We start from the raw sequence: 16152 nt of genomic DNA, 5'->3' as shown, positions 1-16152 counted from the left end.
TCCAAGGCAACATTGATGCATCACGCCAACATTCGTGTGGGGGCGAGTGTGGCCACTGTCAATGGCTTGAGCAGTATCAGCCTGGAGCACCTACCATGACTGCAGATCCACTGCAAAGTCCCCATCCTGACACAACCCAGGACAACCCTGCAGTGGTGAGAGGCATCTCTCCTCCCGGAACTGGTACAACCCAGCAACGGATTGAGCTTCCAGACCTGAGCCAGCATGACTTAAAGCAGGCACAGGTGGCAGAACCAGACTTGCATGACTTTCATGCTGGCTGCAGGGGGTTGTAAACTTAAGTGGTTGATTGTAAGGCCCTACTATTCCCAGTGGAACAACCTAGAATAAAAAAATTTATATATATAGTGGAAGACAATGTCTTGTGCCTTAATTGATTGGATAGTCCTCACCTGTTCCTCGTTGCCCCTAGTTCGTATAGCCACATCTGACCCTTGTCATTGTGTTCAGTGTATTTAAATGCCTGCCCTTGTCCTGAGTCAGTTATTGTGCTAAGTAGCTGTGTGTTGTTGCGCTGTTTAACAACTAATCTCATTTTCCTTTTAGACCTAATTCACTCATTTCAATTTGGTAATGTACAGGGCCAGCCCCAGGTGTTCCTCTACGCCCTACGTGCTCTTCTTCACCCTTCAGAAAATACATTTTGTCAATTAATTTATGTAAGAATGTACAGTACTGAAATATCCTAATGGTAGCTGAAAGCTAGTTGCATTTTTTCCACAATATGGCAATGTGGTATTAAGGATCAGCGCCAGAACCATGTGTTGTACAACCCCCCCATAATCAAACCCCGCCAATACAACCCCCTGCACGCCTCTAAATAGATGAAGCAGTCGAACCCACCCCCCCCTGCCCAACCCAAAGTTATGCCGTAAAAAGCTGTTACGAAGTCGTACAAGCGAGTCCTCAGCGACGTCATTGAGTTGTGTTGCTTGTGACGGATTCGTTTTTTTTCAGCCAAATGTTTTAAGTTTAATTGAAGAAACGATCTTGGTTACTGGACAGATTCGGTCAATTAAGTGATTATTCATTTGGCTAAGGTAATTTTGCGATTGAGAGTTTAGTTCGTTCTCGGCCACACTACATCATATCGTCCAGGCAGAGATGCGATTCCTGTCGGCACCATAAAGAGACCGCCCCTCCCGGAGAAAATATCCAGCAGCCCCGGGAACGAAAAGTATTCAGGGAACGAGTCTTTTAATATAAAAAAATCCAAGCACTGAATGGAGTCACAGTTGACATCTCTGAATAGAGTTTTAAATGGTTTTATAATACTTCCTTGTCAAGTAAGAAGTAACTTGATAACTCTAGGTATTAAGTGTTTTTGTTGCAAAAGAAACAAGACAATCGAGAAAAGGGGCAATCGTGATAAACTTTAAGAAGAGGATACCGATAAAAAAACAGCTGTTAAGTAAGACTAAATAGTGTACCTTAATTGGCACAGTTAATTTTACCAGTATAGCTGGTAACAGTAACTCTAAATTTTATAAAAACCAAATCATGGGCGGCATTGTTTTCAATGCTAAACGATGGCAGCCATGTTGACGAACTGAACGAGACAATTTTGACTGCTAGGATAGACCCAGGATTAAAGACACTTTAGGGCTTATGGCTCTTTCAAAGTAATACTTTTAACAGCTGTAAAACGGGCCATTTGACGTTTTCTCCTACTATTGTGCGTTTTATTTGGCGCAATACCCTGTGAATCAGAATTAATTTTTATTGAGCCACGATCTAAATAATTAGGGGAAGAATAAACGTAGAAGTTGGATATAGCGACGTGGAAGTTATTTTTCCCTCATTAAGAAATAGTTAAGAAATAGAATTGTAAAAAGTTGTGGGATGAGTTCCTGTAAATGTTAAACATTCTACGCTTGCCTAATTGGTTACCAGAGACAGATGAAAACCACAGCTAAACTGCATGTATAGATGCCTCCAAACTATATCTGCGTTTGTATTAAAACAACTGTACGCTGTCTTCATATTACTAATAATAGCCTACATCTGAAAAGATGTTTCTTGAGTTCATCTTAGATACTAAGTTAACGAACACGTAAAGTGTCACCAAGTTTATTTATTTTCACCTTGTTTAAACATTACGAAATGCATTATCTATAAGTACTGCTTGTTGATCATGAAGTGCTTGAGTTGCAACAGAACCATCATAGAATTCTCAAAGAAATCAATTATAAAAAGGTATGCGGGGTTCAATATGCCATATGCTGTACCAATTGGATTCAAATGGGTAGTTTAGAATTTCAATAAACATGCTAGCTTATCGTCTTCAATGACATAGCATTCATAGTATCATCGTAACTGGCCGAAGCATTGATTAAATAAAACACAATAGTCCAATCCTACGTATTTAAAGGGTGTACAAGAAACACAAAGTTTCTGAACTCTCGTCGATAGGAGATCAATTAGAGGGTTTTTATAATTCAGTCAACTTTAGAAAATGACTGGTGACAGTCCATTTAAAATACAGCGATGTAAGTCCAATAACGATTAAAGCTACGTGTGCTGTACCATCTATACAGCCCATGCAGTAATTTTCCCAGGTGCGAAACGGAGTTATCGTCGCTATGCTAACCGAGAATAAAATCAATTTAATTTGTTCTTGAACAATGGTAACATGTGATACTTATAACAATTAGTTTTGTATTTTTTTCAGTCGCTTTTCATTCATTCATTCATTTTAACTGAAGGCAAGTTTTAACTGTTTAATACAAACTATTTCAAAAGCTCGAACAAACTTTTTTATAGACCGTCGTTTGCTTATAAAATGAGAAGACTGGATGATGAAAATTACAAAAAATGTAAATTAGGTACAGTGCGTTTTTGCGTTTAACGTGCTTGTCTTCGATCACCAGCAACCAAACGTCAACACTTAATCACATAGACTAGCAAAAAAGCTCCTGCAATAAAAATGATTCGTTCCACGTCGAAGGCACATTGTGTTATGAGCGGAAAGGCGGTAGCTAGAGAGCAAAGCCATTGGAAGGACCGCGCACTCGAGCTAGCGCTAATTGAAACCCAGGCTCCCACAGCAGCCCTGCGCAGCGCACATGCTCAGTTTTTCATTTCGTGTCGGCGGTGGAGAGACAGCAGGAGAACGAGCGATTGAGGGAGGGACAGTCCGATGGAGGGAGACGTGTTCGGTAAGTAGCTACGGCTTACTCGCTTTTCATGCACATATGTCTTCTGTTGCTACACCGGGGAACAAAACATTTCGGTGGGGACACCGAGCTCGCGCCGCACTACGCGATCAGTGACGTCAAAGTGGATTTAAAGCAGACGGTGAGAGCGAAAAGCTAGAGAAATGGCTGCACGATTTTTTTGGGAGCTGGGCAACATTTTACCGACGGTTTTCAGTATCGCTTCTTCCTGTCGTCGAGCGTAAGAGCAGGACAGAAACAGTCTAAAAGAGTGGGGAACGATGGGGGAGGGTACATGCATGCCAGACATTTAGTTACACTGCTCTACCTAGTTTCCGGCTGATGATCACGAATGTTGTGCTTTGTCGCGTTATTGAGACGCCGTTCAGTTTTGCGTACCGTGTCCTGTGCGTTTTTTTCAAGGGGTTAACCCGAATTAATATTATTTATTTGGACATGATTACTATCGCGAGAGTTAGCTTCCAAATCGTTGATGACGACTTTATGTTGTATTGTGTGTTGAATATCGCCTTTATTTGTGACTTGGTGTTTTAGGTTAAGTTTTATTCTAGTGGTCGCGGACTGTTTACTGTGTCATTTATCTGTAATAACTGTAGTATCCATATGCGAAGCAAGTAATGAGTCTAAATAACGCAAGATTACTGTGTATGATCTGAAGACTTTAACGGTGACGGTGGAAGTTGACACATTTATTAGTCTTTGTTTTATTAACCTTATACATGTGAAACGTAACTAATCTCCATGGGGGTAACCATATGAAGAATCGCATCACACATGTAAAATTTCGTTGGTGCTAAATTTTATATTAAAATTATAATAACCAAGTTTATTTTTCGTAATTTTTCGTATATTCTGCGAAACATTGAGATATAATTGTTGCGCGTAGTTTTATAGCGTAGTCTTATCAGAATTCTAGGAGCCGTACACTTTACTGATATTTTTAGAATTTATAACAATAACATTTACGATAAGTATTGTAAGTCCTTCCGACTTGTAAATCTGTTCAACCGAGAATGTTGTTTCGCATAAAAGAAAAAAAATGTACAGTATTTGACATGAAATAGCCACAATAATTTGTCTGACAAAGTTATAGTCATATATTTTTGGAGACGGTTGCTTGCAATTTTGTGACCATGTCAAAAGTACTGGCACAGACAAAAATTGCAGGTTTTATGGTAGCCAGTTGTTGCATAACGACTAGTACCAGCTGAGGAGATTCAGCATAGTTTTTTGAGAAATGTATATAAAAATTGAAGTAGAGTGGTGAGATTAGAATTGATGAGTATTTAATTCATTAACTAATTAATGTTTTTTTTACTTCGTTTCTTGTATAAATTAAGTTTTACAAGAAACATCCAGCACAGTGCATTATACCACATTTAATTAACTTTTTTAGCTTAAACCTAATTTTCTCTCTTCTTTCAATGTTTGTTTTAAATTTGTGCCCTTGAGAGGTAAAGTGGGCTATCCCACAAAAACAGTTTTGAGAAAATTAGCTCAAAAGTTGATAAAAAAAATCAGTGTGCCTATACCCTACAATTGAGATATATGAATGATCTCATAAGTAGCACAGAGGTATGACTTGGATAACAACAGACAGACCCTCTAATAATTAATATTGGACACTAAACTAATTTTTGACTGACATGTGGGATAGCCAACTTTACCTCTCAAGGGCATGTGCCATGTTTTAAACAGATAATCAATACAACATCTTCAAGTTAAATATATGTTGTTATTATATTGAAAATACTCAGTGACCACTTGATTGGATGACCTGCTTGTTAACGCATGCAGCCTGCTCTTCCAAACGAGTCATGCATCTACAAATGAATGAAGAGATTCACTTACTGTTCAACTGAGCACTAAGGCCAGTTTATACTGATCTTTTCCGCATGTGTTTCGGTTGTGGATGAGGGGAAGTGATGTAAATTTTGTCATCAGGGGTTGCCTGTGGATGGCTGTGGTCGGTGCTCTTGTAGCCCAAATTTTTATGTCCAACGTGGAAGATAATTAATTAGGTATTTCCAGTCGGTGGCAGCTCCAACTTTCATAGATCAGAGGTCGACGACGAAACAGTAGAGGAAGTATAGCTGTTGTTGTTGCAGTTATGGTGAGCAGCTATATGAGCAAGGTTGGAAATATCCGCATATTTTAATTTTTCATATTGCCTAGACGTTATACTGAGGTTTACGGTATTGTGAAAAGCAGCACTATTCTGGAATTTTGAAATATTGGTGATAAAATTTGCCTAGCAGGGGGGTGAGGGTCCTGGCAAATTTTTTCAAGGGGATTTTAAAATACCCTGGTACAAGTCGTTTTGTTTGTTACTGTAATATTGCCCAAGCCTTGACTAGTAACTATAAAACCGTTCATCAAAGTTTACTTGTTCCACTATAGTGCTTGTATTTGTGTTTGTTGCACTACGCGTGGAGCAGTATCACTGCTGTACACCTGTACAGGCCGCACCCACAACCAAATGTAGTACCAAAACCCAGTGCCAATATGGCAGAGGTGTGTCATGTACTGGACTGTGATACAACACGGATTTTGGTGCCACTTAAATGCCTGCACTGTCATTTGAAATATTTTCTGTCTGGTACTCGTGTAACAGAAGCACTGCTGCACCTCATGTACTTTCACTAGGTAATATTACACTTGTTCTGACATCAGCAGATGCCTACCGTTGGCTAGTAGCTACCTTAAATCCAGTTAAAATGCCGAAAAGTAAAAGGTCTAAAGTGTGGCTGTATTTCGCTCAAAAGGATTCAACAAGTGTTTCAAAACAATTAAATGTAAAGCAGGGAACGTGTCAAATTTAATGAAGCATCTGGTGACGTATGGAATACTCTTGAAAGCAGAGGGATGTACCGTGTTTGACAGCTTGTGTGATTCCCTGCCAAACACATTAGTGTGGGTGTCCCTGGCCCTGGTGATGGGGAGACGATTGGGTTGTGGAGACCATTGATGATAGTGACAGCAGCCTTTCCACAGGTTAGTTGCAAACCTTGTATTTACAAAGTAGGACATTTGTAACATGCTTATCTTCTCAGCTTGTGTCTAACATAATGTGATGAAACAACATATTAAGTTGCATTTTTAAGTATTTTGTGTTTATATTTATTTATTTAAGGTAAGTTAAAGTGGCAGTTCGCATTAGTGCCATCTATCCACATAGGCTGTTCTGATGGGAGTTGCCTAGTTTTGGAGATGTCGGCCTTAGAAATGTTGGCCTTCTCTCGATGATAATGGGACCAAATGGCATTTTTCCTGTGGTATTAAAAGCACAAAAATATATTTGAATAATTCAACGGCAATGTCAAGGTAATCTACAGACTTTGCAAGGAGCAGTTTAATGCAGGAGCTGTTTTCTTCTACCGAACTCCACACACCAGTTGTGCAGTGGGCTGGCTCTCATTTGGTAATTTTGAGAACCTGCTTGCATTTTCACTGTTTAAAAAAAAAAATAGAATGGAATTTTACAGAAACCGAAGGGAGAAGGGGGAGTAAAGATTCATAGTCTGTATGCTCTGTGTCAGCTTTTGTCTCTGTAAAAGTTGTATTTCGCCCCAGTCTTTGTAAGTGGGTTTTTCTCCCTCACTCTTTTACCTCTGTCTTTTTAAGGATCGCACAAGAAAAGATTGCTAAAGATTTTAATTTGCTGTCTGCCTCATGATCTGCTTGCCACTTGGGTGCCACAAAATTTTATTTATTTGAACTGCGGCATGTTTATGATTCGTTGGTAAATCTGGTCAGCAGATCAACGTTTTGTTTTGCACAGAATAAAAAAAAACAATGTAACGATTTTTCACTAATAATTTTAAATTATTTAAATTTGTTTAACTTCTGGCACCAGTGGTATTAAACTATATCAGTTAAGGGTTGACGTTTCCGGGTATGCTGAGGACGCGATAGCCTCTGCCACTTTCACGGACATTATGGTTCCAAATTTGAGACCAGCTTTTCTGCGCTACCATGCTGGAACCATATTTTTTCTGTACTAACGCCAGTTTTTTGTGTCGGAAATGTGCAGAACCAGTTCCACATTGGGGGGGGGGGGGGAAGCATGACGCCAGCCCCGGCACCACGTTGGTGGAAATGAGTGATTTTGAACATGGTGTAAATTGTGGTGGTTTGCCATCTTAAAAGGTGGACATCTTCACCCAAAATTGAACTCCACGATAGAGGGCAGGAAGGGCAAAATGGAGGCAGCAGCTGCCATCTTTTAAACACAGCCATCTGCCGTCTAAACGTATTCTGTGGATATCTTTGCAGACTTCCCAGGAACATTGTACAGGTCAGTGATTTCCAAACTGTGATGAGTGAGGTCATTTTTGGAATATTCCTCAGTAAAGTTTTTATATCTTTTTTTTCATCATCGGCCTCCTTGCTCAGCAAATCTTTTTGGTATCAGTCTACTAGCTGATTGGAAAGATATATTGTGGGCAGCTCTTGGGATAATATAATCCTATCACGGTTTTTTGCTTTTCCGAACAGATAAACCATTTAGAACTTGAGTTCAACCATCATGTAAGATAGTCACTTGTTTCTCAGTATTCCTTGTTGTTTTGTGGGCAAAGAGTTAGTATACTCTAAATCAGAGGTGGCCAGTCTTATCCACAAAGGGCCAGCGTATGCAGGTTTTCATGGCAACTCCCTAATTAGGTCACTAATTAGAGGACTGATTGGCTGAAGATTCCTCACACCTTGGTTTGAACAGCTCATGTTAATGTTACCCCCAAAAAAACCTGCGTTCTCTGCTATTGTAGTTTCTCATTTTGAACCAATGCCAGACGTGATTTGTCTCATATTTTTCAGACTCCCCCCCCCCCCCCCCCCCAGCAAATTTTATCGTTGGGGAGCTGGCAACCTTAGGATTGATAGTTTGATGAATGATTGTCTTCAGTTAACCAAACACAACGACACAGTGAGGGAAAAGCGTGACATTCTGAAAAGGCTGATTGATATAATTTAATTCATTGGTTGGCTGAAGTTAGACGTTCTGTGTTTTGTTGGTGTGTTTGCATTGCAATGTAATATAGAGCAAAACGGTAATATAAAGCTATGTTGCCTATTCATTAAAATACAATATAGTAAAATAAAATGCAAATTCATAAAAAGTATCTGATACATAAATTTGAAAGAATAGTGATACTTCATTAATTCCGGTGGGGATATTACGGTTTCATCTACCCCATCTTGTTCTGCATGATTAACACAGACACGTGCAGGTGAGACCATGCTTGGGTGTCGGTGCAAGATTAGCCAACGTGGAGTGTCCCTGGAGTTTGTGGTTGAGGGACTTGTTCAAGGGCGCATGGACATGTGATTATCCTGCTGGGAATATTCCCCACAATATGTAAATGACAATTAATTGACCAAAGAGGATATTTGTCCATTTAAAAAAAGTACAGGAGAATAAATGTAGAATGGGAGATATCCATCCATCCATTCTCCAAACCGCTTATCCTACTGGGTCGTGGGGGGTCCGGAGCCTATCCCGGAAGCAATGGGCATGAGGCAGGGAACAACCCAGGATGGGGGGCCAGCCCATTGCAGGACACACACACACACCATTCACTCACACATGTGAGTTCATAAGGGCATCTAGCACCAGAGCACCCTTGGCTGCAGTTTGGTTATTATTTTTATAATCATATCATCGGATCTGTGTCCGCATGTTTTGGACAAATGAGTGAAGAGGAGCTGAGCTGTCAGCTGATCACCGCCTGGTGGTTAGTTGGATCTGATGTTGGGGGGAGATGCTGTATAGACCTGGTAGACCAAAACGTATAGTGATGGTGTGCTGGGAGCACCCGGTGGAGGTCCCTGTTCAGGTCTCCATTGCAGAAGCGGCTATGCGTAGCTGTGGCTGTAAGGTTGTTATTGTCTGTCTTGGTGGCAATAGCCAAACCCGCTGGTGAACACCAGCAGTAAAAGGATCTGTCAGGCTGAAGAAAGAGGTCATCTGAGCTCAGTTGGCTTTTGGGACTCCTGAAACAGCTGACAGGTACTGGCAGGCTAAGTGGAATTTGGCTTTGGCAGTTACTGAAGCAAAAACTTTGTCGTGGGAAGAGTTTGGTGAGACTATGGAGAAGGACTTTTTGTTGATCTTGAATAGATTAAGGCAAACCGTCAAGCAACTCAGGAGGGCGAAACAAGGATTCACCCATGCTGTGTACAGCAAGGATGGAGAACTGTTGACCTCAAATGGGGATTTGGTTAGGAGGGGGAAGGACTACTTCAAGGACCTCCCGAATCCCACTGATATGCCTTCCTTGGAGGCAGTAGAGCTGGAAGACTCGGAGGAGGACTTACCCATCAAGGAGGCTTGGGTCAATGAAGTAGTCAAAGAACTCATTGGTGGTAAAGCTCCGTAGGTGGATGAGATTCGCCCTGAGTTCTTGAAAGCTTTTGATGATGTTAGACTGTCTTGGCTGACATGCCTCTTCAATATTGCATCGAGGTTGGGGACTGTACCTTTTGGATTGGCAGACTCGGGGGGGTGGTACCAGTCTTTAAGCAAGGGGACCGAAAGATGTATTCCAACTTCAGGGGGATCACACTCCTCAACCTCCCTGGGAAGGTTTATGCCGGAGTACTGGAGAGGAGGGTCCCTCCTTTGTTTAAACCTCGGATGCAGGAGGGACAATGCGGATTTCATCCTGGTTGCAGAACACTGAGCCCGCTCTTCACCCTCACAAGGATACTGGAGGGTTTGTGGGAGTTTGTTCCAACCAGTTTACATGTGTTTTGTGGACTTGGAAAAGGCATTCGATAATGTCCCTCGGGGGGCCTGGTGGTGGATGCTTCAGGAGTAAGGGCTATTGGGTTCTCTTTTGCGGGCCATCAGGTGTATAAATGGAGCGAGAGTTTGGTTTGTATTACCAGTAGTAAATTACTTGTTCCCAGTGGGTGTTGTACTCTGCCGGGGCTGCATTTTTATAAATTGGCATGGATGACTGGTTGAACTGTGGAGGTGTTTTTTGATGTAGTTGTGGGGTGCAATTTGCATACAACTGCACCGTTCATAGTAAAGACAGAGAACGAGGTTTGCAGTGTAGAGGTACAAGACAAGAATTTCAAATTTGATAATGTACCTGGAAGGTTTGGAAGGTGCCACTTTCACAACCTATGAAATATCTTCAAGTTGGCATAAAGCTATATGTATACATAGAAAGAAAACGAATTCGGATTACAACAAAAGCATATGTGTAGTTCTTGCAATAAATACAACAGTACTGTGTCATCTACCAATGCAGTGAAAGTGACATAATGAAGCAGTTGAGGATCTTTAGTGTATTTGGTTGCATGCAAAACACTCATTATTGTTCCTCAAGCTTCTAAAGCTGGTCATCTGTAATGATGCTGTCGGTAACTCTTCCTTTCTTACTATTCGTAGTTTTAAACTGACATAAACTAGAAAAATATATAACAAATGCCATTTATTTCCTAGCAGTCATTAGCCAACTTAACTAAGCCATGCAACTTTGATCTCCTGATGATCACTACTGGGGCATTATTAAATACATGACGAAATAGTGTGTATTGATGTCTAAATATATTCAAATTATACAAAAAGTTACATTCTGCATTTGCCTTGCAAGTAATTAGTAACTACTGTAGTAACTAGATTTGCAAGAATTCAGGAGCGCTATAGTAATATCGAGTTCACATGGTTTGGCTCACGTTGAGCATCCTTTGTACAGATGGAGGTGATTTGGATCTTGCGTTCCGTTACAGAGAGCTGCTTAATTAGCATGTTAAATGTAGCAAGGGGAATTAGTTCCTAGTCTTGTTCTGTTAAATTGTTTGTTCAGTGTAATTTTATTGAATGTGTTCTGTCAGATGAGGAGAAACAAACCATACCCCTTACGTTTTAGGGTTAGTATAACTGTTTTACCTGTTTATAGGTAATCCGTATATAATATACTGTACTTTTAGTGGATGTATTGGAATATCAGTTGCTTGCAGCGATATTAATAACATAGTATAATAATGTGTAATAATGCTATCAGAACCTGAATGCATGATAGCTAATTCGAAAACACAGCAAATACAGATCAGTTGGTGGTACATCTCTGTCTGGTAGCGATAGCACCCCTGTCGCTTGATATTTCACGGTAAAGCCATCCAAGTGTGTCACGCTTGAAGGAATAAAGAAGAACTAAAACTGGCTCTTGTGTATTTAAGCTAGATAATGTAATGGAATAACAAATTTTCTGTATACCGGATGTGCCAAATAGAAAAGCCAACAAATATGAATTCTAGCTAGGTGAGTATATGGTCAATAAATGTAATGTCCACATTTGATTGTGATTTTGTGTTCTCAGTTTATGAACTCTAAATTCTTTTATTTAGCTTAAACGTATTTCAGCTTAAGCTCTCAAAATGGCTCTGGACTGTTGTAATCAAATCGCTGCATTGCAGTTCTTGAATTCCGCTTCATTTTTTTTGGTCTCCCTCTGCCCCTCGGCTTGTACTGCGTGCTGCAATATTGTCACCGTGGCAACCTGGTTCCCCTCGCCAAACTCCCTCCGCTAAATATAAGTTCCATCTTGACCCACTCTGGTTTTTAGCCTCACTCTGAAACGCTTGGAAAGAGATGAGCATTAAACCTTTGTGTAAACATCACAGTATTACAAACTTAAATATCACCTAATATTAAAATAATGTACGTCAATTTTGGCATTGCTGATTAATCATGTTATTTCAGGTTATTATACAAAAGATATTTTATGCTTGCTTAGTAGAGAAATTCTCATTGTCATAATTTTGGTTGATTTGTTATTGTAGTTAATGTTTTTTGAATTTGTTATAAGGAAATTTGGACATTTTTCTTGCCCTCCAGAATGACATTCTACACAAACTGATTCCACTGTTCCAGGAGAGAAGAAAGACCCTTAGGAAAAGGTTAAGTGTCTATCATTTCCCTACCATTATTACTGTTACTTTTGAGTTGATTTTTGGCTCATATTTTTGTGTTTTTATAAGAGCCCCAGTTTGGGAAGGGTACAGATGTGTTTGCCAGATGTGTTCGTTTCTAGAAGTGCTAGCTTAAGGATTTTCTGCAGTCATTATTGCTGGGGTCTTTACCGTAAGAATGAATTTTATGAACATTTAATGAGACTTGACATCCAAATGCTGCACACTTGGGGCAGATAGCAAATTTTGTAACGATTTTAATATTTCATTTTTTTCCCAGCTATTTTTCACAAATGGCTGGGAAAAATTAGGAATGCAGGTTTAGCAAAAAAAAAAAAAAATAGAATGCAGCTTAAATATAATGTTAAACATATGCAAAATGTACAAGCTGTGTCCAAATTTTCGTAAACTTTCGAAACCTCCAGAAAGTTTGATTTAGTTGAACGAGCACTATTAATTTGGAATTTGGAAATTTTAAAAATACTATTATCTTGATTTTAGGTCGTGTGTGTGTGTGTAAATCGTTGGTCCCAAGGTTATTTCATTCGAACCGATGCTTCAGGAACTGTTCCATAGGGAGTGATTTTATTTCATTAATTGATTATCAAACTAATTTAATAACCTTAATTCTAACCTTTAACTTTGCTGAAAAATATACCCCACGTCCTTCGGTACAGAAAACGATTGATTATCTAAGGCAATCACCTCTGTTTTTTTTTCAACAGCTGTGTGTTTAGCTCTGCTGCTAACAGTTTTGAATATTGATGCAGTTTAAATATTGGCCAACAATATTGGTCAAGATTGACATTTCCGATGCTTTGATGCAAGTTATCTTGGTTTATAACATATCGGCCGATAGTGATACGTTAACCAATATATTGTACATCTACAAGGCAATTTTTTTACTTCGCCAACTATGTAGCCACCTCAAAGTCTTAACCATTTTTATTAGGGTTGGGCTGATCCACATTTTTTCATTTCTGAACTGATTCCAATACACAACTGCCAATTCTGATACTAGAACTTTTTTTACTTTAATATTTTAATATATATAATAAATATTTATACTTTATATATAATTTTTTAGAACTAGTAAACACAAATGAAAAAATGTGCGCCAAAACATAATTAGGCTACTAGAAACATACATAATGAACAGCTCCGCCTCATTTGTACATTTTTGTTTTAAGCATGTTTGCAACATTTGCATTTCAATTGTATATTCTGTTGGAAGATATTCAAAGCAGTGAATGCTTAAAATGCCCCAAAATTTTTCTCCCTGTGGCAACGGCTTCACTTGCATGTCGTTACAATAGCAGCCCCTTGTGTATCACTAGCTGCAGGGAGAACACAAAACAGGCCAAGCTATCGTCTCCCAAATCATCTGTTGCTTTTTTAAAATATTTTTTGCGTTGTCTCGTACAATTTTGTGCACTTTGTTTAGTGGGATTTTCACTAAGCGCCATTTCCACTTGTCAAATCTTTGTTTTTGCGAAGATTGCAAATTGCTGTACTACTAATCTTTGTTTTCAAGCGTAAAATATTTCCCGATTGTCACCCTCTTATGTGATGTTCGCCGAGTGATTTCCTCATAACATTTGAAGTAATCTACCACAAAAACACTTTCTTAAATTATCATAATGTGTGAATTTCCCACCTTTGTCTTAAAGTAGGGTGCCAAACATAAACTCGAAACTGTTTTTCAGATATATTCAAAAAATAAAAATGGAACCGCCAGATGTAATAATATATATACAGTAATATGCAACGTCAAGTTCACCAATCAGTTCTTCTTTTACCCAGGCTTAGTGGCTAAAAAAACTCCTACGTTTAGCTGATATAAATTAATTTTGTCCTCAGGAACGAAAGTAGCTAATGGTAGCTTTATCGCCAGTGAAGGCTACCACATATGACGGACCACAAGCTTAGATTTTAAGTTTTCCTTGGTACTCTTGTCAATTGTTCCTTAAATACGTTGGTAGTGACGTATTAGCGCTGTACACTTGTGATTGGATCACTCAGGATTCATTTTAATACCAGGTGTGAATCACATAGCACTTGCTTTATGAATATTAATGACAAAAAAAGTAGAACCTTTTTAAGGAGGATTTTGGCCCCCAAAATAAATTGGCAGTCTTAAAAATCGATTCAGCATTATAGATCTTTACACTGTGTGTATTTTCTGTGTGCATTCACACAGAAAATCTAAAATGATCTCCATTATGATAATGTACCATTGCAGTATCCTTCTGTAGCGGGCGTCAGTGTTACTATTGCCACCATAACACTGAACAAGCTTTTAGCTTAAAATGTAATTACTGTTGTTAAAAACAGCCGTTAAATCAGGTGTGTCCAGGCATCAGACTGGTAGTGAACATTGAGCTGTGGATTTGTTTAGTCTTACTGCATTAAGTGTACTTTTATTAATTGCTTCTTTTCCTTTCAGGCTTGATATATTCCTTACTTCAGGATTTTGCCGGCGTTATGGAAAGAAAATCCTTAAGAGCGCATATAACCGAACAACTCAAGACTTTGTTACGTACTCTAAATGTAAACTGAATGCCAAAAGCACCATCTTTAGTATAGATGAAGGCCTTGGGAGACTTGTAAATCGCTGGGGAGGCATCAGAGAAGATAGCGTCCTGAGGATTTATGAGTCTATCCAAGACCTTGAAGGCCATCACGGCAGAAACAGGGAACTGGAAATGAATGAGGCATTATCAGTGCAATCTATGAAGGAGATTGGCCTTGGAGAAGAAACTATGGGGGGAGAAGATTCAACAGCCCTTGGGCAGGTGTGCAATGTAGCAGCAGGAGCGCAAGATCAGGGAGGGCAGGTGGCATGTAATGGCATGGAGAGGACCCTGGAAGAACCCGTCCGGCTTGGGAGCCAGCTGCCTTCCATAGGTATAGAGGTCATGGGGATCGAGCCCCTCAACCACAAGGAGAATGCAGAAGCAGGAGATCCCACGGGCAGTGAATCGAACGTCCTACATCAGCCTCCCACAGACTGGCTGGAGCCCCTGGAGGAGGACGACGACACTGAAGAGCTCGACAACCAAATGTGGAAGGTGAACCCACTTAGACGAGGGAAGCAGGTAAATGGAAAAAGGCAGACTGTGATCAAGGAGAAAAAGAGTGTCCTGAAAATGAACAGCAATGGGCGGTAAGTAAACATCCTTAAGTGCTTATTTGATGCCTGTCTGGCGCAAAGATTTATTTTTTCTGTTTTTTAGTTTGAATGGCTTATTTGCTTTCTCATTATTTTAGATTTGTCCTACATGATCCTGTTTATCAGACGGCTACATTTTTAGATAGGTGGTGTATGAGTGTGATTTGAGAAGAAAAAAAATCAATATTGAGCTTCAATGGTAGCTGTAATGTCAGCCATTTTAATGTAATAATACTATCATAATAAGTAGCAACAGATTTAGCCTGCTAAATAACATTTCACACACATAGCTAAACATATGTACTAATTACTGTGAACATGTACTGGATAGATGGATAGATATTGAGCAGTGTAAGTGTATAAATGAGGGTGGTCAGATTCATGAGTCATGTTTGATCCACTCCTGTCTCAGGTGGGTTTGACCGAGGAAATGTATGTGTGCAGGTTTATATTACACACACCTTTTGCATTTTTTTTCCCTATTTTATATAAAACGTAGGATGGCAAGATGCATTCAGAATGTACAGACAGGTTGATCTTTTACAATGAGCAGACTGCAATGCCTTATGAAACGCGAATTTCCCAGATTATCCTTCAAATAGGCTACCTTTACAATACAATAATTAAAATCATTTATGGTGCTTATTAGAATGTGATTATGGTATAATGCAAGATTAACAATATCTGATAAGTGATTGTGGCAGTAACAATTTGACCTGTCTGTGATCTCGGCTGCAGTAAGGTAGTGTGATAGCAGCCATTCAGCGTCATTCACATAGGTAATGACTATGCAGAAAATCACAAAATACCGATCAATGGAAATAGGCGAGATCTGAGATGCTGTCTTCAACTTCCTTT

At 39.5% G+C, this 16152-nt stretch overlaps 1 protein-coding gene across 4 annotated transcripts in view; it reads left to right on the top strand.

Moving 5' to 3' along the window:
* The first annotated feature begins 2978 nt into the window (after positions 1-2978).
* Positions 2979-16152, top strand: part of mbd1a (methyl-CpG binding domain protein 1a) — a 34104-nt gene continuing 20930 nt past the window's right edge. Inside the window, exons 1-3 of one of the 4 annotated variants that reach the window (XM_049017362.1) lie at positions 2979-3179; positions 12049-12110; positions 14569-15288. In XM_049017362.1, coding sequence (XP_048873319.1) covers positions 3087-3179; positions 12049-12110; positions 14569-15288 — 875 coding nt within the window. In that variant the 5' untranslated portion in view covers positions 2979-3086. Of the gene's footprint in view, positions 3180-3308; positions 6192-12048; positions 12111-14568; positions 15289-16152 lie in introns of those variants that run through there. The other 3 variants (XM_049017360.1, XM_049017363.1, XM_049017361.1) reach the window with 3 other exon arrangements.

This window comes from Brienomyrus brachyistius, chromosome 6 (assembly GCF_023856365.1).
Source record: "Brienomyrus brachyistius isolate T26 chromosome 6, BBRACH_0.4, whole genome shotgun sequence".
Lineage (NCBI taxonomy): Eukaryota > Metazoa > Chordata > Actinopteri > Osteoglossiformes > Mormyridae > Brienomyrus > Brienomyrus brachyistius.
This window is presented reverse-complemented; position numbering and strand designations above follow the sequence as displayed.